Here is a 23,642-nt window from a genome sequence, read left to right as displayed (position 1 = left end):
ATACAGATGAAATACGAGTTACGGCATGTATACTAGGAGTACAATCATTTTATTTAGTTACTTAAACTATTGAAAAACTATATGTGCTGAAGCAAAGTAAACTATAAAAAGGCCCAAGATAAAGCCCAATTTTGCTAGACGAGTTCAATTCAGAGAAGCAAACATATACCAATTCATTTAGTTAAGAAAATTAAATACTTAATGATAATATTGTATTTATGCTTTTGTTCTGTAACGAAAAATTAGGTACGACTTATATATCAATACCAATTTTCTTTTATCACAATCATAGTGTCCAAATTAAAATTGCATATAATACTTTTATACTATCTCATTAATATAACAAATAAAACGATACACTCATATTCTAATTTTTGGTATATTATTTGGTCATCAAACTTCAATTATTCAGCTTGAAAGTTTGAACATATTCTAGGTTGGTCCAAAATCCACTAATTGTTATAACAAATAAAATGGAAACATAGTCAAAAGCATTTTTACCATTTTCTCTAAACAATTTGAAACACAAGTTTTTGAGTAGTGAGATTTTTCGAACGAAGAATCATCGTGTCCATGTACATGATACATCGACATGTGATTACTTACAATACTTTTTAAACCAATAAAAATACATACGAATTTCATCTCAGAAACAATAATTAAGATTAATAAAAAAACATCCATATTCCTAATAATTTACTCATCCCTCTATGAAATGTTTGTGTTTCGGTTTACATGTCACGAGTTTTAATCAAATAGTTGGTTGTATGTATACTTGAGTGGTCCCTACTTTAATGTGCAGTGGATGTTATAAATTGTGTGATCCTACTATACTATACAACAGTAACAATTTCATTTTGTTGACAAAATAAGGACAAAAAATTCAGCAACGGAAATTGTATTTTATATACAAGCTTGATAAGTGATAACCTCATAAATCAAAATCCCCAACTACATCGATCATGACAATTCACCACATCTTCAAAATAATAGGAGCAGTATTCACCGCCACCCTCCTCCTCTCCCTCGCCCTCTCGCTCCGTGCTGTCGCCGACGCATCTCCTGCTTCCGAGCAAGTTTTCTACAAAAACGAAGCTCGTGATCAAGTATTGGCAAATAAATTTGGTTCGGAGAAACGTAGAGTTCCTACAGGATCCAATCACCTCCATAATAAATGACGTCGGCCGATATATAAACAGCTCAACTTAAATGGCTCTATATATTCTCTCATGCTCGATCGTATAACTAATACTTGTCCATCTCCATCGATTAGTAGAGCTCAAGCTTTCAGGGTAAGTTTGTTCGTGTATGATTTCTTTTTTTCTTTTTCTTCTATGTAGATACTCAGATTGCGTATAGATATATCACATACTATATGCTATACATTTCCTTGCATTTGTATATATTTTGATGTTACAAAGAATTAATATTTTAGCTACCTATCAAATATTGATTTGAGTTTGTATTCAAATTGAGCGAGCTTATTGCAACAATTTTCAGATTCACGTAAAGATATATACTTCTTCCTTTAAAATAAATAGAAGAAATGTATTGAAATGGAAGGTTTAGTTAACAAACTTTATTTATTTTCCTCCTGCCACGAAAAAATGTCTGTTAATTTGGTAGACGTATTAGAATGAAAATTTGAATTATTTTTCATAGACAAGTATGGAGTAGTATCTATTCACTAACATTTAAACATGAGAATTTTTTGTTGATATAAATTTTGCTGAATTTAATTAAGAATATGTATATGTATTTGCGTCTTGGGTTAATTTTAATTATAGTTGAGCTTTCCAGTTTCCTACCTGGAAAAAATCCATCTTTAAAACAAATGCAAACACAGAATGACAATATTTCACATTTTCACATTTATACCTTTCAAAGAAGTTACTATAATTAATTATCAATATTATATGAGGCGGGAATTAATTTATGCATTTATACTTTGTCCAATTATACATTTCAAAGACTCAAACAAATCGTGACTGTAACAATTAGCACATCTCATTGTATGGGACCCATATTTAAAATAGACATTATTTTATACAACCATCTACCAAATTCGTAATTACTCTAGCACACATACAAGATCTATTTGATGTCACACTAGCTACGAATATGCTAAAGCATGTATGCATTTGCAAATAAACTAGAAATTCACTTAATAGTCAACAATATCACTTTTTTAAAGCTTTTGCAAATAACCCATATACCATTAATCACACTATATGGTAAAATTGGTCTACATAGTCTAATATAGACATCATTAGTCTAATTGTCTAAAGAGCCATCTTTAGAAAAATGACACTCCCTTTTCCAAGAAAAAAAGGTTTCTTTCTTTAAGTATTATTCTTTCAATCATGATTTATTATTTGACTAATCAAATAATGGATTCAAATGTCACCCTTTTCCCCCACCCTAATTGGCAAAAACTTAAATTGATCAATGATCATGTATGTTTATGTATATGTAAATAAAAGAATAAAGTATACTTGATCATGTGATTAGAGAACATATGAGGGAGAAATGGAAGAATATTTGAAATGTAACGATTAGACTAATTTGCCTTTTTTTTGGTTTAGTGAATTGTATTGACATTTTTGACAAAAAAAATAATTACATGATTGACTAAACCATACTTTATCAACCACTGAATTTGTATTTGTATTATTTAAAAGAATTACATTGCATAGATATTTTCAAAGTTGATTGCGTATTGGCCTCACCTCCCTTTGTAGTATAAAATTAGAGATCATATAAAATACTGCCTCATTATAACAAAATCATACTAGTATTTTATTTTATAAATCTCCCACACTTCTCACTTACAAAAATTTACACTAACATATCCATCCATCCATAAAGATATTTTTTGACTAAGTAATGCAAGTTTTAAGATATTGTTTAGTTCTGTACTAAAAGAAAGACGTGACAAAAAGTTAGATTCTATATTTATAATTAGTTTTTAATGGAATGTGAATTTAATGATTTAGTGGAAACTAGTAAGATGAGAATGCAATATAATTTCCAAACAGAAAGAACAGCATTTCTTGACATTAGCGCCAAATTACACTAAAAACTACTAAAAATATGTTTAAAATGTGATCATTTTTTGTTAATTTTCATAATCTAGACCAGATCCATACTTCCAAGCCTCAAGCTTCTGATTCCATTCATATCTCATTCTTGCTGGAAATCTCTTCAACAATGGCCTGCAAAAAACCTCAAAATGAATTCTCAAAACGTTTACCAGAAAGCAGAAACACCTTCAATTTTGGGGGAGCTAAAATCGAAAATCTCTTGCCATAAACAACAAATAAAAAAACTGGTTAGGCGTGCTGAAAGCCCCCTAAATCTGCTTCCGCCGATACACAGCACGTCTCGGTAGAAAGAAATCAGACTCGAGCTACGTTTCATGGAAATCGGAGGGTTAAAAACCACATGTTATTCATTACCTAATCAAGGGGTCGGCGTAAGAAGAGAGGAATGTGTAGGATCCAAGCATCACAAAGTGTCCCAACCAGTCAAGAAGCACTGGTATTCCAACCTGCATTGCAAGAATCATAAGCACTCCCTGTGAACTCAAATCTCTCTCTCAAGAAAAATGAGATATACCTGCTCAAAAATCGATGGCAAGATTTGAGGTCGAGATAGCATCACTAGGCCTAATGTCTTGACAAGAGGGCCAAATTGTATGACATCCTGCAAAATTGTGAACTCCAATTTTAGTAGTTTTTTGGGCTCGAACCAGATTGTAGAGCATAACGAGACAGTACTGACCTGAAGAAACGGTCTAAGCACCGGATCTCCTAGCTTCTGGTGGAGAAACACGAAGATCAATTATGTGAGACGATGAAGAACATTTTCTATCAAGAAACAACTATCAGAGTAGTTTTAACACCTCCATGCACGCGAAATTGACATAAAGAAGCTCGTTTATGAAAGTAGGCGAAACATTGGAGTGCCTTTTCGCGGACATGGCTCTTTGAAACAGCCACGACGAGCTCAAGTTTGGCTGCAGGAACAAAAGATTTTATCAACACGAGCCGTTTTAGATTTTCTAGGGAGAGAAGAAGTTAACTAACCATGTATGGATTTAGCAACGATAAGCTCTTGGAATCAAGAAGATCATTGTTGATTGCTTCATGTATACCTTAAACCTCAATAAAAAAAAAACACATAAAAACTAGTTGATAAACAGGCATCTTAAACTATATTTTTCTAAAATACGGTGAAAATGCAGATCATTTGTTTTATCCGAAGCTGTCTAAAATCATTGTGTACATAAGAAAAATGCTGATTTATTCAGTAGCGAATAACCTGCTGATAATCTTCCGAGGTGCCTTGTCAAGCTCCCGAAGCCTCCAAACGAAACGGGGGACTGTATGCCGCTTGCATCCCCAAACTGTAGAGATCACACTAAGTCGCAAGGATTAGTTGCTCCAAAAATCAATTGCAAATTCGACACGAGAATTAAAATTTAGGCCCCAAAACCAGAAGGTGTTGTAAAATTTGTGAAGTTTAAAAGTCATGTCGGATTAGGAATTATGTGAAAACACTAGTGATTTTTGCTGCTATTAACCCCAGGGCAATCAACGAACGACAAGCATAATTTACTGACTTTTAAACAAAAATGGTGGGTAAAAGACCTGTAGAACGCGATCAAAAGCAGCTGGCAACGGGCTGTTGGTTCAATCCATAAGAGTTAGGCAGAAAACAGCAACAAAAATTAGTCAGATTCACATAATTGTGTACTAAGGCTTGTATTTTTGATAGTTTATAATTAGTTGCAGACATTTACCTGTCACAATAAGTAGGAAAAATGCCGTATATCACCCTCAAGACCTCTAGATCGTCAAGAGATACATTCTGCAAAGTTCAAACAAACGAATCAAGAGAGTCGAGCTATTAAGACATAAAAGTCAGGCATCTAACTGAGAAAATGAGGAGCATTACTTGATACTTTGGCATCAGTTCCCAGTAATCTTCGAGCAGTTCTTCCAGCAGGGGAGATCCGGGTTCTGGGTTGAGGTAGGTGAACATATACGTGGTTCGATCAAGAGGCCCCGAGCCAGCAGGAAACGCCTAGAAATGACTAATTATTACACAAAACAGTCGCTAGAAAAAAAATGTGCATGTAGGAAGCTCGTTTCACCTCCCAGAAGTACTGTGCTACTGACTTTCCAACACTCTTCGCTGAAGCACTGCTGAATATGACGTCACTCATGGTGTTCTCTTTGAAACCACGGCAACAAGAGCCAACCACTAGGCAGACGCCATCCGGCTTCCTTCCTCGTCTAATCTGTAAAACTCAAATGCATCAGAATGAAGCTTTACACAATTTTATCAACATATGAACTTATAGCTTTATGAATTTCACTTCGGATGAATGAATAACGTTATTATATACTCCATATTGCGAGAATGTGAGAACACTTCACTGAACTTTTAATGTATCTGCACCGTGAGAACACTAAAATAACTTTTAAGATTATCACAGTTCAGATACTTTATCCGTTCAGTTGAGTTATTTTACACGTTCAGTGCAACTGGTTCTCATATTCTCATTTGAACCTTCCCCTATGTGTATATAGTATCTCAACTTGTCTAACAACAGGAGAAAAATTTCCCATTGCATCAATAATGAGACGTGAAGATAAAATCCTTCCATCCGATAGTTGTAACACCTGTGAAAAAACAGAGAAATTAGTCAGATTCTTTTCAATTTCAAGGCTTCAAATTGTAGGTATATGTATATGCTCACAGATGCATCCTCGTAGATTGATATGTTCGATACACTGCAACCCTCCAATACGACACCACCAAGGAATTCAAACCGTTTTCTTGCGATTTCTATGAGCTTGGCAGGCCTACAAATTATATGAAAAAGTATAAACTATACAAATATACGGCTTAATAGAACTGGACGGTTTCAATACGTAAAGACTTCTATGTTCTTTGCATAAGAGATGCCTATGTTCACTTTTGTATAAAGAGTTAAACGCAGTTAATGTAACTCATACTAAACTTACGAAATACCAAGATTGAGAATGTCATCAACCCAAATCTCGCCTTTCCCTTCGAATCCACATCTGTTCTGCCAAAGTCATAGAAACGATAGGCATCAATCACGTCATATTAAAACAAGAAACCTCTTCCCAGCGAGATGAATCCAACTTTGATCTTAGATTTCTCATGCTCGTTCTAAGGAAAGTCATAGATCAAAACTAACAAATGAGATGAAGCAACATACGGGATTGAAACTAGCTGCAACAACACAATCAATGTCGTCTTCTGTTAGAACACCGACTTCAGCAAGTTCCAAAAGCTCTTTTCTGGATATATTCCATTCTTGCTCTCTCTGGCCATCACAAAAGGGAAATGGTCAAGAGTTAGCTACCATTTTTTAAGCTCATTCGCTCCTCCAAAGATCCAATGACAAAGCCAGCAGAAACCACAATACCCCTTTGAGTATACCCTTCTCGACAATCCCAACACGAAGGCTTCTAGAGCTCAAAGCAGCAGCAATGAAAACCCCCAATGTACCACCACAAACCACCACATCAAACACATCACCACACTTCTCAGACATCTCTGATTCTCGAAACCGACCAGGAACACTGGAAACTACTTGCTGAGGTTCTTGCACAACTGAAATTCAAATTTTGGGACATTTATCCTCTCTATTCAATTTCAAACCCTAAACTGAAATTAAGGAAACACTGGAACTATAGAAGTTGAGATATAATTAAAGTAAACCTGATGAAGCAGAGCAAATGCTAGTCCACAAATTATCCAATCTTTTTAAAGCATTGTATGAATATGCACCGCCAGCACCACCAACTTCCCCACTCATTGGCAATTTCTCCATTATCCTCTAAAATTAACAAAATAAACCCAAATTCAGATTAGGGCACTCTTCAGAAACACAAAAAGAATCAAAATTGGTCTGATTTAAGGTGCAAATCAATCTGTAAATGCAATTCCCAGAATCCCCAATTACTAGTACTACAATTGGCTTTGTGTACTGAATATTGAGAGGTGAAAAGGGAACAAATTTGAAGTACATAATAACAAAAAAGAAGAAGAAAATACTTGGGTTGTTGAAGGAATAGAAGCTTGAGCCAGTAGCTGAAATCTCCTAGGTTTTGGGAGCGGAGAAGGAGCTGCAAAAGGCCAGCCTCCATTTCTCACCTGCACCACCATCATTTTTCCCAGTTTGAAATTTGGGTTTTCAGCTACAAAGATTCTAGTATCATTTTTGCAGCAAAGCCATTAATGGAAATTTGGAGCTTATACGTGCCCAATTCTCCCCTTCTCCTTGTGGAGTGATCTCGACCTCTGGTATAGTCTATCTGTCTATGGTAGGAAATTGATAATGACGATATAGTTTATTTACATGCAGTAACGTCAAATCTACCGCCAAAATAGGCTCATGTGGAAACTGTATTCAATATTGGTTTAGTAACAAAAAAAAATGGACTTGAGTTGAATACAAAAAACTTATGTACTATAAAGTAAATTATTTTTTAACCAAGATTATTTAACTGATTGAAGAGAAAAAATAGTAGGAGTATCTTATTTTGTGTTTCATAGAATTAAAAAAAAAAAAAAAGTATAATTGAGGAGCCCATTTTTAGCATTTATGGTCAATATTGATGTTCTGCATATCAGAGAAAACTAGAGGAATTTTCTGCAATAATGAGAACTCGAAGCTCAAGAAATAGATTTTCTCACCTCTTTGTGGATACACTGCATAGTTTTTCTGTAAGATGAAGTTTTTTTAGCGTTTAAAGTTTGTGTTAATAAAAACAATCTGGGAAATTATCTCTCTTATCAAAGTTGCTTTTGAATTACTCCTAAAATGTGATATCCGTTAACACATTAATTTGGTCTATGATATATGCACAATAGAATGGTTTCCCAATGCAAGATTGCATAATTACACGAACAATTCTATTTCCATACATTTATGATATTTTGGTGATAATTTGTAGTGCATCCCTTGTTTAACAACGTTGTATGCTTTGAAAGAACAAAATAATCTCAATCCTCGTGTTTTCGTGCAGTTTCTGCACGTCACTGAATTAGCAAGTGGTTATACGATCATCAAATATGGCTAGGAGTATCATCGCTCCAATGCTAACACCCTCCTTGTCTTCTGCCAAAAAGCACAAAGGGTTTGCTCCTGGCCCGAGGCAGTACCAGCCCGCACGAGCAATGAAGGTGGAGACGCCATTGGAGGAGCTCTACTACATGAAGGTAGAGAGGAAGGTGTCAAGGAGTGCCTGACAGAGCTCGGTGTATCGAGATGGTCTGCATGGAAGACGAGCAAGTGCCAGCTTCCATGGGACTGGCAGGTCAACCAGCTCTTTATATCGAGGAAGGGGAAGTGAGAGTGGTGCCCGAAGGGAGCAAAAGCTACATGAGCTTCGTTGCAGGCGAGACCTTGTTCGTTACCTGAACCTGATCTCTTCTTCAATGATTTCTAATTTTCTATTAAGAACGTTACAGCTTTCGAGCATATGGTGATGATTAGCAGATGTCGATGATCTTGATTCTCTCTAGAATACAATCTTTGGCATATTAACTAAGCCTCCATGTTGTGATTACCTTATCTGGTTCAAACAGTGATCAAGTTTAATGGAAATATTCCTGAAACTACCCCTTTCTCAACAATATGGAATCCCCTTCACCCTTTCACAAACCCAGTCGCCTTCGCTTCCGATTTCCATCTTTGACGATGGCCGCACATTCATGACTGCGAAGGAAATGTGGCAGGAAGCTGTAGGGACAACGATCACCTAGACCCTATATCAGTTTCACAAGTTTCTTTCGCGTTAGGGCTATAACTGAATCGAGTTCAAACCCAAGTCTATAAGCATTAATAGAGCTCAAGCCTTGGTAAAAAATCAAAATGCGAGTCAGAGCTTGAGCTTGTCAATGTTAAACCAGACAAGATAAAACAAGCAATCCACCCTTACATTCCGCTCTGCAGGAACACATGGAGATTGAAAACTAGAAACACTACATACACATCAGAAAACATAACGAATTATAAATCACACATTTAAAATATTTTACTTCTACCATTTTTGGAAAACTAGGTTTAACGACAGGTTTTAATCAACAATTTCATGTTTTTTAAGGGAAATTGTACACGCACATAACAACAATAATGAGTAGTAGTAGTAGTACTAATTTACTAGTCTGCACAATAAATAGATGATGAAAACTAGGTTAGCATAAATTAGGAAAAAGCCTCAGGCCTTGTCTTATAGTTTTCCCTCTCTCTGCACTGTACAATTCCACGGTACAACAACAAATAGTGCACTACTATGCAAGAAATCTTCGTACATACTCATGCACTACTCATTCACCTCTTTCTTCGCTTCGCCTCCACCTAACAATTCATTATCATCGAAGGGGTTAAAGATGCCCACTTGAATAAGTATGTTGTGTCTCAAAATAGAAAGAAAATCATCCCTCGTCCTCGCAGCTACTGCACAGAGGAGACGAAGTAAAAAGAGTTCCAAACTTTATCTTGATCCCACTAAGAGAGAGAGAGAGAGTGTGTGTGTGATGTGTGTATATCTAATACACAAGTATAGTGTGATTCACCTGAACACAAAATTTTGATATACATGATTTTTGTTTCTCCTATTATTATCTTCTCAAGAGAAACCATCATTTTTAACAGCCATGGCCTAAAATTTTAGGGTAGAGGCATCTACTGCTACAGGTAAGAAGAAAAATGAGCTCAAAGAGAAGAAAACGTCTTCACCTTTGTCTCAGCAGCTGGTGATACAGGAAATGAGTTCAAAGACCTTTTGGTATCATCGTCGGATGAACAATCCAAGCACATGAACTGATCCAGCTTCTTTGCCTCTTCAATAGTCATGCCCATACAAGAAGGATGAAACCTTCAATCGGAAAGAAGCATCAGAAACATATCCTCCAAAGGGATGTAAGGAAATGACGTCCACATGAAAATAATCTTCAGTCCAACACAACACAAGTTCTAAGTTGGCCGAAGAAATAGAAAACATCAAATAGTATGGAAAACGTGTGTCATGAGCATCAGAAAGTACTCACCAATTTGGCTCTCTTTAGTCTACAATATACCTACAACTACTAACTAACCAGAATTTAAAAATAAAATCGCTCAAACCACACATCTGTAGTGATATCTCAGTAAATATTTCTGATTTTTTCTAGCATGAGATCTTTGCCTCTGATGGTAGAAACTATACCAAAATTTTCCAAACTGGACTGCCTTTCCTGAGTAGAGGCATGTTCCTCTCTGTTGTAAACTCCAAATATATCTTGAATAGGAGAAAGACATAACAATATACCCAGGGAAGAAGGCCAATAACGGTTTAGACACAGAGGATTCATGGACTAAGGAGGCCATCCGGGTGATCTTTTATGGAAAAACACCCTTTTATTTTCGATTATCTCTTATAAACGTAAAATTAGTGAAATACAGCTAGTTGGACTGGTCAAAGTGGCAAACATGATGAACCTTGACTTGGCAGCATAAATGGATAGTTATGAATTTGCGAGGGAGGGGGAAGAGTTGAAAGTTCCGAATTTGTGAAGAAGACAAATTACTCTCAGAGACCCTCAAATACACAGACGAATGTTACATTATAAGAAAAATAACTGTAGGATATATATCATACCAGTCTTTACATCCTTCACATTGCACCATGAGATCGTCTGGATTATAAGGCATCTCACACTTGCAATATCTTGAGAAACAAAGTCAACAAATAAATAAACAGATAGAATAAAAATAACTGATCATCAAAGATTTAATAGCTGAGACTCACACAGCAACACGGTCGGGAGTGAAGCTTCCAGTAGCAGCCTTATACTCAAATCTGCAAAAGTAATCATTCGTCCCCACATTCTCTAGCTTGGTGTAGTTCTTAAACGTATGCACAATGCACTTTCCTTCAATGGTGTGAGCACTTTGTACATCGTAGTGGTCCGACAAGAATAGCTCCTTGGAACTGTGGAACTGCCTACGGCCTCCAATTGATTCCTCAGGGCGGTAGTACCACCTCACCCGCACTTTCATGTTACTCCTGTGGTCAGCCTCAATCTTTTCGACTCGTGCCACATATGGTGGCCTGTCCGTATCAGGCGGTCTCATCAACACACAATCTCCAGCTGACAAACACCAGTTTATTTCAGTTCACATCAACTAAACTATACTAAATGAATGTATCAAGACACAACATATATAAACCATCAAGTTCAAAATTTCAAAACTAGACTTAAAGTGGCCGAGGTGGATGAAAACACGCATATTCAAAACTAAAACAGTTCAAGCACATTTCCTAGGACAAGAAAACGAGTTAGAAACAGCACCAAAACCTTTGTTTCCGTTCGAATTGAGATCATTGAGCTGCCCGGTTACACGTGTACAAACAACCGGCTCCAAACCAAGTTAAAATGACAGCATTTAGGCATTTCAAACTTGCAAGTAACCAACCAGAAACCTGATAAAGAAGCTTAAAACAGAGTTGTTTAACCAAAGCTAGTTAACAAAATTATAAACAAATTCCAAATTCCAAATTCTAATCAACCTCAAACAAGCATTCCCTAGCTTCAGGAATAGAAAGAAAAAAAAACATTTTTAGCAACACAAAACATGAGCCACGAACATCAAAACAAACAGCCCCAAAACCCCACATTTGATACCTCAACATACAAAAAGTACAAAATCATGTTAATCAACCGCCAACACGACGATTTAAAACACAAGAGAAATAAAAACGAATAAAAAAAATAGAGCAAAGGGGATGAAAATGGGAATACGTCTGACAACTTTGTTGGTGCCTTTTATAGTGTAGGAATCAACGTCTTTTTTCCCCGGCTTCGTCTTCGCCATCGCGATCGAAGGACTGGGTCCAATTTTGAGCAGGGAAGTGAGAAACAGAAACCCTAATTGCCGTGTTGAAGAGAGAAATTCAGTGGCTACGGGTGAAATTTGTCGGACGACAAGGGTTCAGTCTTTGCCTAAACTGATCAATGGATCTTTCGATTTAACTCTTCAGCATCTCCAATGGCCGGCTAGCCACCGGCTAGCCGATTCGTCGCGCTAGCCGGTCGGCTAGCCGAACCATTGCAATAGGCAAGCGGCAATTCGGCTAGCCGATCAGCGTGGGCTGGCCGATCGGCGGGCGCTGGCCGATGCGCTAGCCGATCGGCTAGCCGCTATTGTGGCAGCCCGATCGACCAGCGATCGGCCAGCGCCAAATTATGTTTTTTTTTTTTTTTTTTTTTAAAAAACCTATATAAACGCGATTTTCTCTCTCTCTAAATTTCGGTACAAGAACAACATTTAACGATGGACAACAAAACTAGTCCCAATACAAAATTAAGAACTAAAACAGAAACATGTCATACCGTCGGGCCGGGGGCCTCTCCGCGCCCCCGGACCCCCATGGCAAGGGGGCGTCGCCCCCCTTGACCCCCTGACTTGCTGACCGGGCAGCGAGACCCCCGTTCGGCTAGCGGCAAACTATAACTGATTCAAGGCATACTTACATTTTTTTAATGTATTTTTTTAATAAATTAGTGAGGAGTAGAGTGGGGCGGTGGCTCGTGTGTGGAAGTCCGGATTTTTCTTTATTATGTAATTTTTTTGATTTTTAGTTAATGTACTTTTTTTTATTTAAATAAAATTAACGAATTTTTCCCGTATATGTGTCGAAAATTTAATTCCGTAAATGTAGTATATTTTGAATTATTTTTATTGCGGCTGGCCTATGGCTGACCTAAATCTGATGTGGCAGGTGGATTTTTTAGTGTTGCTGACGTGGCAGGGGAGAGAATGGCTGGCCTATTGCTGACCTAAGCACCATTGCGGATGCTCTTACCACTTCAAATGATAAATGCTCTTTTTCTATATTAGGCTCATTTTACTAAAAAAAATTTAATAAATCAATGAAATGTATTTTACTAAAAAAATTAGCGTACTAATGTTATTTATAAAGAGTAAATCTCCAAAATATACAACATAGTCAAAAGTTGAATGTTGCAATTATATAGATTTTGTTCACCTCTATAACTCTTTTTTCATACTTAACACCAAAACTATTTTTAGTGGATGAAAATAGTAGTATTTGTATTTTCATCTGCGAAAGCCAAAGATCAAATACGAAACAAACTAGAAAGTTTAATTTAATTTTAGGCGATAATAACTCTTCTAACATTATTTTGGTATTGTATTTAGACTATTTTTCAATTTACTTAGAATTTCACAACAGATTATTTAACATAATGATAGTATTTGCTAAAAATATTTAAAAATAAATAACGGTCAATTCTTTGAAAAAATAAATCCAATTTCTAGGTGCAGCTACACCAGCGTAGGAAATCACGGCAACGTAGTTACCGTTGCAAGCCTTTTGATGCTGTCCGCTCACAGCTCGTTACTTAGTAGTACTATATTCTTCTCACACACTCACAATCACTGCACACACAAAAACAACACAGTAATGAGCTTCGGCAGCGACGATCTAGAGGCTGCTCCGCCACTGCAACTGTCATCATCTGATTCCTACTCTCATGTGTCTTACAGGTTTAACTCTCTCTTTCCCACCCATCGTCTTCATCAATTCCTTTCCTTTTCATATTTTTTGCTCATTCACATACTCTATAAAAGTATCCATGAGTTATAAATTAAAAAAAATTGAATATAAAAGATTCTTGATAGAGAGATTGAGCTTATCATTTTCTTGTTTAGAGCTGTTTCAGCTACATGGATTAATCTTACTGTGATCTCAAGAACTAAAGATGTGTGATTTTATACAAGAAAGAGGAGTATGTAATGAAATTCTCTAACTAGATAATTAGATGAAGGTAAGCCATGCTGTAATTTTCCATATGGTGAATCAAGATTGATATGTAGATAAAGAGTTAAACCAAAGTTATATATGTCCAAAAATGTGAGTTTGTGATGAAAATGAATTCAAATTTTCATATATATGCATATGTACTCGTTGAATATAATATTATGTTGATGATCCAGTTCTCATGCTCAATCCTAGTTCGTTAATTGTCAATTCCCTTTTTTTTTTTTTTTTTTTTCTTGCGGCAGTTGTGGCTCGTGTGGGTACGAACTGAACCTCAACTCTTGCAACCGCAACATATCAATGATCGATTCAGAGTACGGCAAGTCGATGAAGCGAGGGGTCATATCCTTCTTCTCTGTTGATGAGAGCCGATTCACACAGATAAACAAGCACCGATGGCTACCCTACTTGCCTTCATGGAGGCTATTTCAACGACCAACCAAGCTGTTATGTAGGGGTTGTCGGAGCTACATTGGCACGGCGCGGAATGTGGAGGATGGCATTTCTTCCTCTCCGTATCAACTGGTAAAGCAAGGCTCAATGACTTGGGATGGGATCTCTGCTCGTAGGATGTACGAGATCAAGATACGTTCTCTGAGACCCGTGGCATTTACTCTCAGTGATGAATTGGACTCAAAATTTGAAGAATTCCATGATCATACAAGCTCAACTGTTCAATTGGTTGATTAAGTATGCATCAAAAGGTTTTGTAACTTCTACTTTTCCCAATCAACAACCGAATACAGATAGCTTCTATTTTTTCCCAATTCAGAGTGTCTAAATATATACTCCCCCCGTCACATAATAAATGGGACACTTTGTAATGACACATAATTTTAGGAAATATTGTTGTGTGTAAAGTAGAAAGAGAAAATAATATATTTATATTAATGTGAGAGAACTTTTTCCGTGACATCTTTTCTGCGACAAACTAAATAGAAAAGTGTGACATCTATTGTGGACGAAGGGAGTACTATATATTATACTAAAACAAAAGTTGTCTAGCAAACATTTTATGCATCACATGGGAAGTGTAGAAGATCCAAATTTGCAAAGAAGAAGTCCCAAATAAAACTGAAACCAGTGGGAATATAGAGGGCTAATCAAGATGTAGAGTAATTGGTTTTCAACAAAATATAAGACTTCATCAGTTTCTCACATAATATACCCAAATAATTACCAAATAATTACCGGCTATAGTTTCTGGATCACAACCGAATTTGCAATTCCGGTTTCGTCTATCGTCTGGTCCAGATCAATGAGCTGTTTGGGAGGGAAACCCATGGATTGCAGCTGATAAGTCCTTGGTCCATCAGGCCGCGATGCATCAATGAAGCCTCGGATATCTCTGATCGTGTGGTGGTTGTTGAAGCGTGAAACCATGCGTGTCCCATCTGCCAGCCTCAGCTGGATAGATGTGGAAGGCTGCGCCTGATCAACAACCAGACCAGGGGATGGTGTGGGAGCAGCAGTCAGCACAGTATGAATGCTGCTCGCTTCCATTGGCGCTGCTGTGTCACTGGTGCCACCTAGAGTTCTTCCAACTCCTTGGAAGGGAAGACTCTTTTTTGGTGGCTCCTGCATTTCAAAAGCATGAGCAACACTAAAGAAAATGAAAGTCTGCAATATTGAAGTAGTTGCAGGTGAAACGACACTGGTATTAGATCGTTAGAAGTGAGCTTAAACCTTGTAGTCTTCCTCCCTCCTTGTAAGATTAGCATGAACAGCATTCCTCTTATCTGCCGGTGCAAGCTCCCTTGGGCACTCGGACTTTGCAATGCTCTGCATCACGATATATATTTACAAATACCACCATGGTTTCATTAGGAAGCTAACAAAGAAAAGTGTCAGTGAACTAGAGCTAAAACGACACAAGGAATCCTGAGCCTAAGATATACGAGAATATAATACAACTGAATATTTCTGGTGATCAACTGATCATCAAAAGAAAGTAGAAACAATCTTCAAGCAGAGGCTGATGATAAAATATGGCATCTTAATCAAGAAAAATGCCAAAGTTTTGACCTGGATTTTAAGGCATAATAGCTACCAGAAAAAAACAGAAATCAAGTTTCTTTTGAAGCTATAAACAGATTGTGAATCATATCAAGATTAATTAACTTGGAGCAATGATACGATATGGCATCTCAATGAAGAAAATACGAATACCAAACTTTTGAGATGGATTTAAAAGTATATTAGCTACCAGAGAATTAAAAGAAATTAAGTTTCTTTAGAAGCTAGAAACAGAGTGTGGAGTGACCACATCAAGATTAAGTTTCTACAAACAAATTTTTGGGATCAAATGAACAAAAAGTACAACAATATACCTCTAAGAAGGAGGCGTTTGCAGGGTCATCAAACCTCCTCAGAGGCCCATCATCAATTGTGAATCCATTTCTCCAAAAAGTGATGTTGTGGGTAACAACAGTTTGAGGCAGGCTAGGCTCAGGGGTAGCAGAAGAAACCTCCCCGGAGAGTAACCTTCCCGTCCCAGCAAAGCTTCTTGAGCTCAAAGAAGGCAAGATATGTTCAGCTGCTGCTTCTACACCTCCTGACTGTCTTGCTTGATTGAATATGGCATCCACATCATTCGGCTTAGGTGGACCACGAACAAGCATTCCACTAATCGCAAACAATAGCATTAGCTATATCGAACAGAGTAGTATCTTTTATTCTTCATTACATAACAAGCTAGGGTTTGATCGTAATCGAATTTATAGACACAATTTATTCACTACATAATGATCTAGTATTTGATCAGTAAAATTGTAAACTAGATAGCAAATAATCACATGGCTAGGGTATGATCATGATAGTAATAGAGCTTATCATGCATAACAAAATTTCTTTACTGCAAAATGAAACTGGTTGATCATTTAAATTGTAAACTACGACATGACAAATACCATATGAAAATAAAGCAAAACTCATCGCAAGGAGCAATATTTTACCTCTTTTCTCCGCCAGTGTAGTATTCCTGAGGATCAAAATCAGGATCACTATCAGACTCCTCATTTGTAGGATTCTTATTGAGATCAGCGAGAGTCCTAATTCGGCCGCCAGCGCCAGCGCCAGCGCCTCCAGCAGCGGAACTACCAACTCCAACGCCACTTTTAGCGGCGGAGCGGGAAGCAGGCGGCGGAGATGGGGATCGCGACCGGGAAGGAGACGGCGACAGCGACTCCGAAGGTGAATAAGGCTCGACGGGGTTGGCGTCGTCTAGGTAGGTGGAGACCGCGGCGTCCACTTCGAAATTGTGCGATTCGAGGAAAAATAGGGCTTCGGATTTGGAAGGGCAGGCGGTGATCTCGCAGAAGGCGTTGATTAGGGAAATATGAGGGTGGCCGTCGAGAGTTGCATCTCCGGCGAATTCCGGCGACTGATTCGCCATTGTTGGAGCGCTCTTTTTTGGTTGATTCTTTTCTTGTTGAGGAATTTTTGGTTCGGATTTATATGGACTGGAACTGTCAGTAGCTGCGACTTGGAATTTTTACTTTTTAACTCCTGGGGTAAAATTACATTTTAACCTAAGCTCCGATTTCCAAGTCAAATGTGACGTCATTTTACTTATAAGTGTGTTTATATTGAGAATACTCAAAACAGAATTGCAATTATATTTTCTTTTCAAAATAAAATTCTAGATAAATAGTACCCCCGCTAATCACGAGTGGACTCCTAATCAATTGACTAAATAGAACTCTTCATCACGGACGAATAGAGTATTTTATTAATTATAATTTCTAATTTATTTTATTAAAAATAGTGCAGTATATTAAAGTTAAATTAGTTATGTCATTATATCAATATAATGATATACGAAGACTATTATGACATGTTTTTAAAAAAATATATGAACATGATATAAAATTATAAAATTTCATAAAATAATTTTTGTTGCGTAAGCAATGGTTAGTAATTGAATACTAATCCAGAAATTTTTATATTCTATTTTAAGGAAGATGATTCCTTCCTTTCTTGGGCGGCAAGAGATTTTTTATATCTTTAGTTTGCGTGTTTAAATGGAAGGAGTAAAGGGAATAAACTAGAGATACAATGTATTTCTATTTTAAGTAATGAGTCAATTGTTGGGACAAAGAAAAAAAAAATAGATCATCTTCAATGAGACGAGGGAGTAATACGTACACATTTAAATTGTGCCCAAGTGTAGTCCACTTGCATAGGGGGTAATCTTTCTTAAAGTTTCTAATTGGCTAGATATTTAAATCAATTCAATGTCTAACTATTGCTTCATAGATTAAACAACGACTATAATTTGGTTCGATTTGATCCAAATCGTATCCACTATCCCATAAGTTTTTTTGAGTATGTGTATATATATGAAGCCAGAAACAATAATACAAGAGGTGGTTGTTTAAAGAAGGCACTGTTTCATGATTGTTACTTTACTTTGTATGACCAAAATTATTAGTGCAACCATAACAAGAATGATTGGTAAGACCAAAATTATTAGTCCAACCATGTCTAGATCGAAAATACACCCTCCGTCCCAATAAATATGAAATATTTATTTTTCGGCAAGAGATTTTGTATGGTGTTGTTTTGTGGGTTAAAGAAAAAAAAGTAAGAGCAGAGAAGAATAGAAAAAAAATTATTTCTATTTAAAAAAAATATTTTTAAATGAGACAGATGAAGTATCGTTTCATTGATTAAAATAAATTGGGCCTGGCGTTGGAATGCCAGATATATACGCAACTTCCGTTGCAAAATATGAGTACTAAGGTCATCTCCAACCATTTACACCAAACTCAAACCCAAATTTGAGTATGAGTTAACACCAAAAGTAATTTTACTCCGATCATTTACATCAAACTCAAACCCAAAAGAATATTCTATTTTCTCCTACTTTTTATACTTTTTCAATTATACTCACATACTTATTTAAATTACACATCAAACCCACAATACTTTTTCAATAACTTATTTATATTAAAAAATTAAATTAATTTTCTTATTAATAGTATTAAATATACTTTACATTAAAAAACTTACACTAATTTGAAATGTTCTTAATTTTAAATAATTAATGAATCTCACCTGACTATAAATAATTTTAAATAACGAATGCCAAGCCAAAAGAAATAATGCATTCCATTGCAGCATTACTACCAAACCAAAGAAACAAGTATTCCAATAGCATGCTTTCTTGCTGCAGAGAAAGACAACGTATTTTTTTTTATATATGGAGTGATTTGCAAATCTTAAAATTTTTTGCAGTAGATACCCAAATTTGGTGTTCTACTCTAATTTTGGTGTTATCACATAGAAAAACCCAAAAATATGTTTGGGTTTAGAGTATGGTTGGAGATGTTTTTTACACCAAAAATGGGATATGATGTATGGTTGGAGATGGTCTAAACGGTAAACCCCAATTTTATTTGTTACTCCCTCCGTCCACGAATAAGAGTCCCGTTTTTCCATTTTGGTCCGTCCACGAATAAGAGTCCCGGTTCATAATTACCATAAATGGTAAAAAGACCTCACATTCCACTGACTCATTCCACTCACATATCACTTAAAACTAATATATACAAGTGGGACCTTTATTCCACTAACTTTCTTCCACCCACTTTTCTTAACATTTCTTAAAACCCGTGCCATTTATAATTGGGACTCTTAATCATGGACGGAGGGAGTAATTGAAAAAAACAATCAATTGTTCAACTACTTTTATCGATAAAGACTGGAGAATATCAAAAGAATATAATCTCAATAAAGATTCATATATTCCATCGATAACAGATTATATATAGAAATAAAAGAAAAATATCAAGTCTACTTTTCCCCTACATCACGCCGCTGCTTCCTCCTTCGTGATGAACCTATTTCCCTTTCTCCAAGTCTCAAATAAAGGGAACAAAAAAATCCGGCTCAAATCTCGTATTTTAATTTAAAAATAATACCTAAAATATGAGATTACAAATAAATATAGTAAAATAAATTAGTGCAAAATTGGAGTCATCACCGAAATAATATAAAATAAAAGATTAAAATTACAGGCGTGAAGAAATGTACAATAACAAACAGAGTAACAAAGGAATTACAGAGTGAAAACCATTGAAAACAGCACACTCTGCGTCACTCAAATATACATACCAAATTAATAAAATGATAATTTAAAAAGTTAAAAGAAATTAAAACAAGGATACTCCCTAATAACCGCATCCATGCCATAGTAAAAAAAAATTAGAAACAACCCTTCTTCCATTTTTTTTCTTTTTTTTTTGTCCAAATGTTCAATTTCTTCCATATATTACAGTATGTAACTACCATACGCTTTCAGGCGTACTCCGGTTACGTTTGTTGCCTAAGGAGACCTTCTTCGTCTCCGACTGTTAAGGTAAACCTCACTCCATCAGCAATCTGTAGAAATGATGAAACATAACCAATACAGCAGTGATGAGAGTGTTGGGGAAAATGAGAGCTTATAATCATAGCATTTGTATATGATGAGGAAAATCAAATGTGTCACACTTTTAATGTAGTGTGTCTAGATATGAAAAACACCCGCAGCCACGACCCGTCGACCACCACCACCACTACAACAACGTCTCAATCATGTTCGTCTTCTAGAAATCGAGCAAAATCACTACAAACAGTTGGGGATTGGGATGATTAAAGAGGCCCTCACTCTGGCATTGGTATCACATTTTTGGTTGGCCCCCAACTTACAAGTATCATGTGAACTTACTTACTTCTTTTTTTTATCTCCTATGTATTCAATGGTTATGACCACCAACTACTTTCTTGCCTGTTTTAATGAAACAATCATCCAACTTCTGTTCTAGGATGTAAATTAATGTAGCACAAGAAAAAATAAATAAATTCTTGAATTGAAAATGTACAAGAAATGGATGATGTGGGAATCCCATGTTATCTCAAAACATTGTCAGAGTATTTTATCACAAGAATAAGCTCATGATCTAGTTTTTGCTTCAATCAATTCTTTCCCAATTCTTTATTCAAGTTGGATCTCAATTCTTATATCATTCCAAATTTCCAATCTACCAACCTATCCCCAAATTTAGTACAAACAAACAATGAACACCTCTAAACCAATCAAATCAAATTCACAACTCAAACATAAACTAAAGCAAGAACATAAAACAAAAAGCAAAAAATTACTCAAACAAAAACAAAATTCATGAAGAATTATTAGTATACCTTTCAATGGCTTAAAATCGGTTAGATTTCTCGATCGATCCATTCAGTCCCGCCAAGCCCTAGTAAAGATACTGGTTAGCCTATTCGCAGAGAGTCTCTGCAGCGCCTTCTTTGCCCCGGGCACGTCCATCTCCGCGAGCCTCTGCACGTGCCCGTGAGCCCCTGCAGCCACAAGCCTCCTCCGGCACCCCTGGCTCCCTCCAGCCACAAGGGCCGCCGCCACCGCGACAGGAAACTTCTTCGACACAACCTCATTTCTCGGATCCAACATCTGCACCAGCCTCATCAAGCTCTTCTCATCCTTAACGAACTCCTTCTTATTCGAATTCACCGTCAGCAACGACAGCAGCGCCTTCGCCCCGACCTCCTGCATCCCGTCCGGCTTCACCGACTCCATCAATTTCACGAGTGATCCCATGCTTCCGGCGATTGCCCTCTTGTTGCCGTCGCTGATGGCCAAATTCGCGAGCAACGAGGCTGAGATGTGCTGCAGCATCACATTGCCGTGCTTCACGAGCTCCGCGATCTGTATGATGAAGGCCGTCGAACCGGAGAGCATTCTGTAGCCGGAATCGGAGACGGAGAGGGAGTAAATCGAGCGTAAAACGTGCTCCATTGTTTCAGAGTTGGAGCAACCGCAGAAGAGCTGCAGTAATCGATGCAATCCTTTGTCCTCCAACAAAAGCCCTCTGAATTTCTCATCGGTAGAGGCGAGGATTGAAATGCAATTAGCGACTTTCCCCTGCGTCGATTGGCTACCGGAAATGAGCAATTGCATTAAAATAGGGATTGCGCCTTCTTCCGCCAAAGCAATTCGGATATCCTCAACGCCGGAAATGTTCCGAATTGCACCCGCGGCGTGTGATTGAGCTATAATCGAGCCGGATTTCAACAATTCAACGAGAATGGCGACGCCGCCGTAGGCGGAAACCGCCCACGCGTTGTCAGGGTCGTCGGTGATGAATTCGACCGCCATAGCAGCGCTTTCCTTCATCGGCATTGTGCCGCATTCGATTATCCTGAGGAGGGGACCTAAAGCCCCTTCCTCGAACACGCACTTCCTGGGCAAATCGCCGGCGGAGACGATGAGGGAGACGGCGACGACGGCGAGCTCTCGAATGGAGAAATGAGCGTTCAAATCGAGGAGAGAAATCAAGCAGGAGATGTTCCCCTCTTTGGCGACGACGGCGGCGGCGGAGGAGTTGTGGTGGTCGGAGAGGAGGTGAATGAGCGAATCGAGAGCCTTGAGTTTAAAGTGGAGGGCGCCGATCTGGAGCCTGGTGAAGAGGTCTGTGACGAAGAAGGCGAGGTCGTGGTTGGGGTCGGGGCGGGAGAGGACGATGGCGGTGGACTGGTGGAGGACGCCGGAGCGGAGGAGGAGGTCGAGGTCGTTGGTGTGGCGGGAGAGCCAGGCGGAGGCCATGTCGAGGTCGGACTGCATGAGGAGCTTGCCGCCGGAGAAGGAGGGGAGGGAGCAGTGGTGGGAGAGGGTTTGGGTGCGGAGGAGGGTGGAGAGGAGGGAGGGGAGGAGGGTGAGGAGGAGGGGGTTGTCGGACCAGTGGGGGGAGTCGGAGATTTCGGAGAGGAGGGATTTGGCGGAGGCGAGTTTGGAGCGGATGATTTGCCAGCGGGAGGAGAAGGAGGAGACGGAGAGGGAGGCGGGGAGGAGGCGGTCGAGGAGGAGGGAGATGGAGAGGAGGGTTTCGGCGGCGGAGGAGGGCATCTGTGTTTTGCTTTGCTTGGCGGAGGGAATTGTGAAAAGGAGAGAATGGGATTGGGAAATGGTGTGGAGACTGGTAAAAAAAAGGAGGGAAGAGGAGGGGTAGGCGGTCGGCTACTACTACTACTACAATCCCTACTAAAACTGTCTTTTATTTCTCTGTCTCATGCCAACCTGTCAAAATCTATTTGTAATATGAATGTTTCTTACTCACTTTTTTAAGTGTGACTCACATTTATTGCCAACGTCCCAACGTCATTCAAGGTTATACTACTATCTTACTGGATATTATATTTTTAAAATAATAAGTATTACAAATTTTGATATACGGAGTAATAATTAAAGTTTAATTTATTCGCCTAAAGATTATGAGGTCTATAGATTTAGGAATGTCAGATTCATCTTGAATTTCAACTATGTGGAGTATACTTTTTATTCTGCATAAAATTTTAATATTATTTGCCAAATACGTTAATATCAGTTGATATTATCAGTTGATATTATGAAACATAATGTATCAATGCTTTATGAAGTCAACTAATAATAATATATCAAAGAGATTTTTTATCTCTGTTTGATACTAAAAAATTTTCTGATAAATATTGTAAACGTTAGAAAATGGGTCGATTTTTGCATACCAAAAAGATATTCATGTTTACAAACTCCTCTAATAAGGCGTAGTTGGATTTTTGCATAATAAGGAGTATATGTTTTTATTTCCGTTTGATTGTTTTACATTACTTTCTTTAAAAAGATACTAAATCACATTAGTATTATTTATAAAGTACTTAAGAACTAAAAGAATTTTTTCCACTTTAATTTAATACTAGTACAATTCTGCTATGACTGATCATAAAGTTCCT

General features: G+C 37.5%; 5 protein-coding genes across 9 annotated transcripts; 1 reads left to right on the top strand and 4 right to left on the bottom strand.

Moving 5' to 3' along the window:
* Nucleotides 1-3,006: 3,006 nt before the first annotated feature.
* On the bottom strand, nucleotides 3,007-7,369 carry LOC125196694 (Lycopene beta/epsilon cyclase protein). The gene is made up of 18 exons (XM_048095304.2): nucleotides 7,099-7,369; nucleotides 6,763-6,880; nucleotides 6,467-6,654; nucleotides 6,257-6,364; nucleotides 6,036-6,100; nucleotides 5,768-5,873; nucleotides 5,607-5,690; nucleotides 5,159-5,305; nucleotides 4,960-5,088; nucleotides 4,805-4,872; nucleotides 4,653-4,686; nucleotides 4,324-4,408; nucleotides 4,089-4,156; nucleotides 3,905-4,018; nucleotides 3,784-3,819; nucleotides 3,619-3,705; nucleotides 3,459-3,550; nucleotides 3,007-3,215 (listed from the first exon to the last, which is right to left on the bottom strand). Exons 1-18 carry the CDS (start codon nucleotides 7,210-7,212, stop codon nucleotides 3,119-3,121), a joined length of 1,740 nt encoding a protein of 579 aa, XP_047951261.1. The 5' UTR covers nucleotides 7,213-7,369; the 3' UTR covers nucleotides 3,007-3,118.
* Nucleotides 7,370-9,225: 1,856 nt separating this feature from the next.
* LOC125192565 (chromatin remodeling protein EBS-like) lies at nucleotides 9,226-12,267 on the bottom strand. 4 transcript variants are annotated; one of them, XM_089069614.1, is made up of 6 exons: nucleotides 11,833-12,267; nucleotides 11,389-11,513; nucleotides 10,839-11,181; nucleotides 10,689-10,757; nucleotides 9,788-9,926; nucleotides 9,400-9,502 (listed from the first exon to the last, which is right to left on the bottom strand). In XM_089069614.1, the coding sequence occupies exons 3-6, from the start codon at nucleotides 11,162-11,164 to the stop codon at nucleotides 9,467-9,469; spliced, it is 570 nt and encodes a 189-aa protein (XP_088925740.1). In that variant the 5' UTR covers nucleotides 11,165-11,181; nucleotides 11,389-11,513; nucleotides 11,833-12,267; the 3' UTR covers nucleotides 9,400-9,466. The 4 variants fall into 4 exon arrangements, with proteins under 4 accessions (XP_047946134.1, XP_047946135.1, XP_088925740.1 ...); XM_048090177.2 differs by lacking the exon at nucleotides 11,389-11,513 and having other exon boundaries at nucleotides 9,226-9,406; nucleotides 11,833-12,260; XM_048090178.2 differs by lacking the exon at nucleotides 11,389-11,513 and having other exon boundaries at nucleotides 9,375-9,505; nucleotides 11,833-12,261.
* Nucleotides 12,268-13,449: 1,182 nt separating this feature from the next.
* Nucleotides 13,450-15,404, top strand: LOC125193915 (uncharacterized protein At4g08330, chloroplastic-like). 2 transcript variants are annotated; one of them, XM_089057525.1, is made up of 3 exons: nucleotides 13,450-13,600; nucleotides 14,120-14,253; nucleotides 14,328-15,404. In XM_089057525.1, the coding sequence occupies exons 1-3, from the start codon at nucleotides 13,518-13,520 to the stop codon at nucleotides 14,441-14,443; spliced, it is 333 nt and encodes a 110-aa protein (XP_088913651.1). In that variant the 5' UTR covers nucleotides 13,450-13,517; the 3' UTR covers nucleotides 14,444-15,404. The 2 variants fall into 2 exon arrangements, with proteins under 2 accessions (XP_088913651.1, XP_047947811.1); XM_048091854.2 differs by having other exon boundaries at nucleotides 14,120-15,404.
* LOC125193914 (plant UBX domain-containing protein 4-like) lies at nucleotides 14,944-17,310 on the bottom strand. Its single transcript, XM_048091853.2, has 4 exons — nucleotides 16,829-17,310; nucleotides 16,205-16,499; nucleotides 15,561-15,656; nucleotides 14,944-15,452 (listed from the first exon to the last, which is right to left on the bottom strand). The coding sequence occupies exons 1-4, from the start codon at nucleotides 17,266-17,268 to the stop codon at nucleotides 15,069-15,071; spliced, it is 1,215 nt and encodes a 404-aa protein (XP_047947810.1). The 5' UTR covers nucleotides 17,269-17,310; the 3' UTR covers nucleotides 14,944-15,068.
* Nucleotides 17,311-19,865: 2,555 nt separating this feature from the next.
* On the bottom strand, nucleotides 19,866-22,937 carry LOC125195265 (ARM repeat superfamily protein). The gene is made up of 2 exons (XM_048093441.2): nucleotides 21,060-22,937; nucleotides 19,866-20,258 (listed from the first exon to the last, which is right to left on the bottom strand). The coding sequence occupies exon 1, from the start codon at nucleotides 22,780-22,782 to the stop codon at nucleotides 21,103-21,105; it is 1,680 nt and encodes a 559-aa protein (XP_047949398.2). The 5' UTR covers nucleotides 22,783-22,937; the 3' UTR covers nucleotides 19,866-20,258; nucleotides 21,060-21,102.
* Between the last annotated feature and the right edge of the window lie 705 nt (nucleotides 22,938-23,642).

Source organism: Salvia hispanica, chromosome 4 (assembly GCF_029641045.1).
Source record: "Salvia hispanica isolate PSC_SH4W2 chromosome 4, Shi_PSC_v1, whole genome shotgun sequence".
NCBI lineage: Eukaryota > Viridiplantae > Streptophyta > Magnoliopsida > Lamiales > Lamiaceae > Salvia > Salvia hispanica.
The sequence above is the reverse complement of the archived record's forward strand: the minus strand, read 5'-3'. Positions and strand labels throughout refer to the sequence as shown.

Coding starts and splice junctions, on each gene's coding strand:
- LOC125196694 (XM_048095304.2), bottom strand. CDS start 7,212: ATGATGGTGGTGCAGGTGAGAAATGGAGGCTGGCCTTTTGCAGCTCCT. Junction 4,157..4,323: donor CCTCGGAAGATTATCAGCAG/GTTATTCGCTAC, acceptor TTGAGGTTTAAG/GTATACATGAAGCAATCAAC. Junction 4,019..4,088: donor CGTTGCTAAATCCATACATG/GTTAGTTAACTT, acceptor TTGTTCCTGCAG/CCAAACTTGAGCTCGTCGTG.
- LOC125195265 (XM_048093441.2), bottom strand. CDS start 22,782: ATGCCCTCCTCCGCCGCCGAAACCCTCCTCTCCATCTCCCTCCTCCTC.
- LOC125193914 (XM_048091853.2), bottom strand. CDS start 17,268: ATGGCGAATCAGTCGCCGGAATTCGCCGGAGATGCAACTCTCGACGGC. Junction 15,657..16,204: donor CAAACGCCTCCTTCTTAGAG/GTATATTGTTGT, acceptor ATCGTGATGCAG/AGCATTGCAAAGTCCGAGTG. Junction 15,453..15,560: donor GGAGGGAGGAAGACTACAAG/GTTTAAGCTCAC, acceptor TTTGAAATGCAG/GAGCCACCAAAAAAGAGTCT.
- LOC125193915 (XM_048091854.2), top strand. CDS start 13,518: ATGAGCTTCGGCAGCGACGATCTAGAGGCTGCTCCGCCACTGCAACTG. Junction 13,601..14,119: donor TACTCTCATGTGTCTTACAG/GTTTAACTCTCT, acceptor TTCTTGCGGCAG/TTGTGGCTCGTGTGGGTACG.
- LOC125192565 (XM_089069613.1), bottom strand. CDS start 11,905: ATGGCGAAGACGAAGCCGGGGAAAAAAGACGTTGATTCCTACACTATA. Junction 11,182..11,832: donor CACCAACAAAGTTGTCAGAC/GTATTCCCATTT, acceptor GGTGTTTGTCAG/CTGGAGATTGTGTGTTGATG. Junction 9,503..9,787: donor CACCAGCTGCTGAGACAAAG/GTGAAGACGTTT, acceptor TCTGTGCAGTAG/CTGCGAGGACGAGGGATGAT.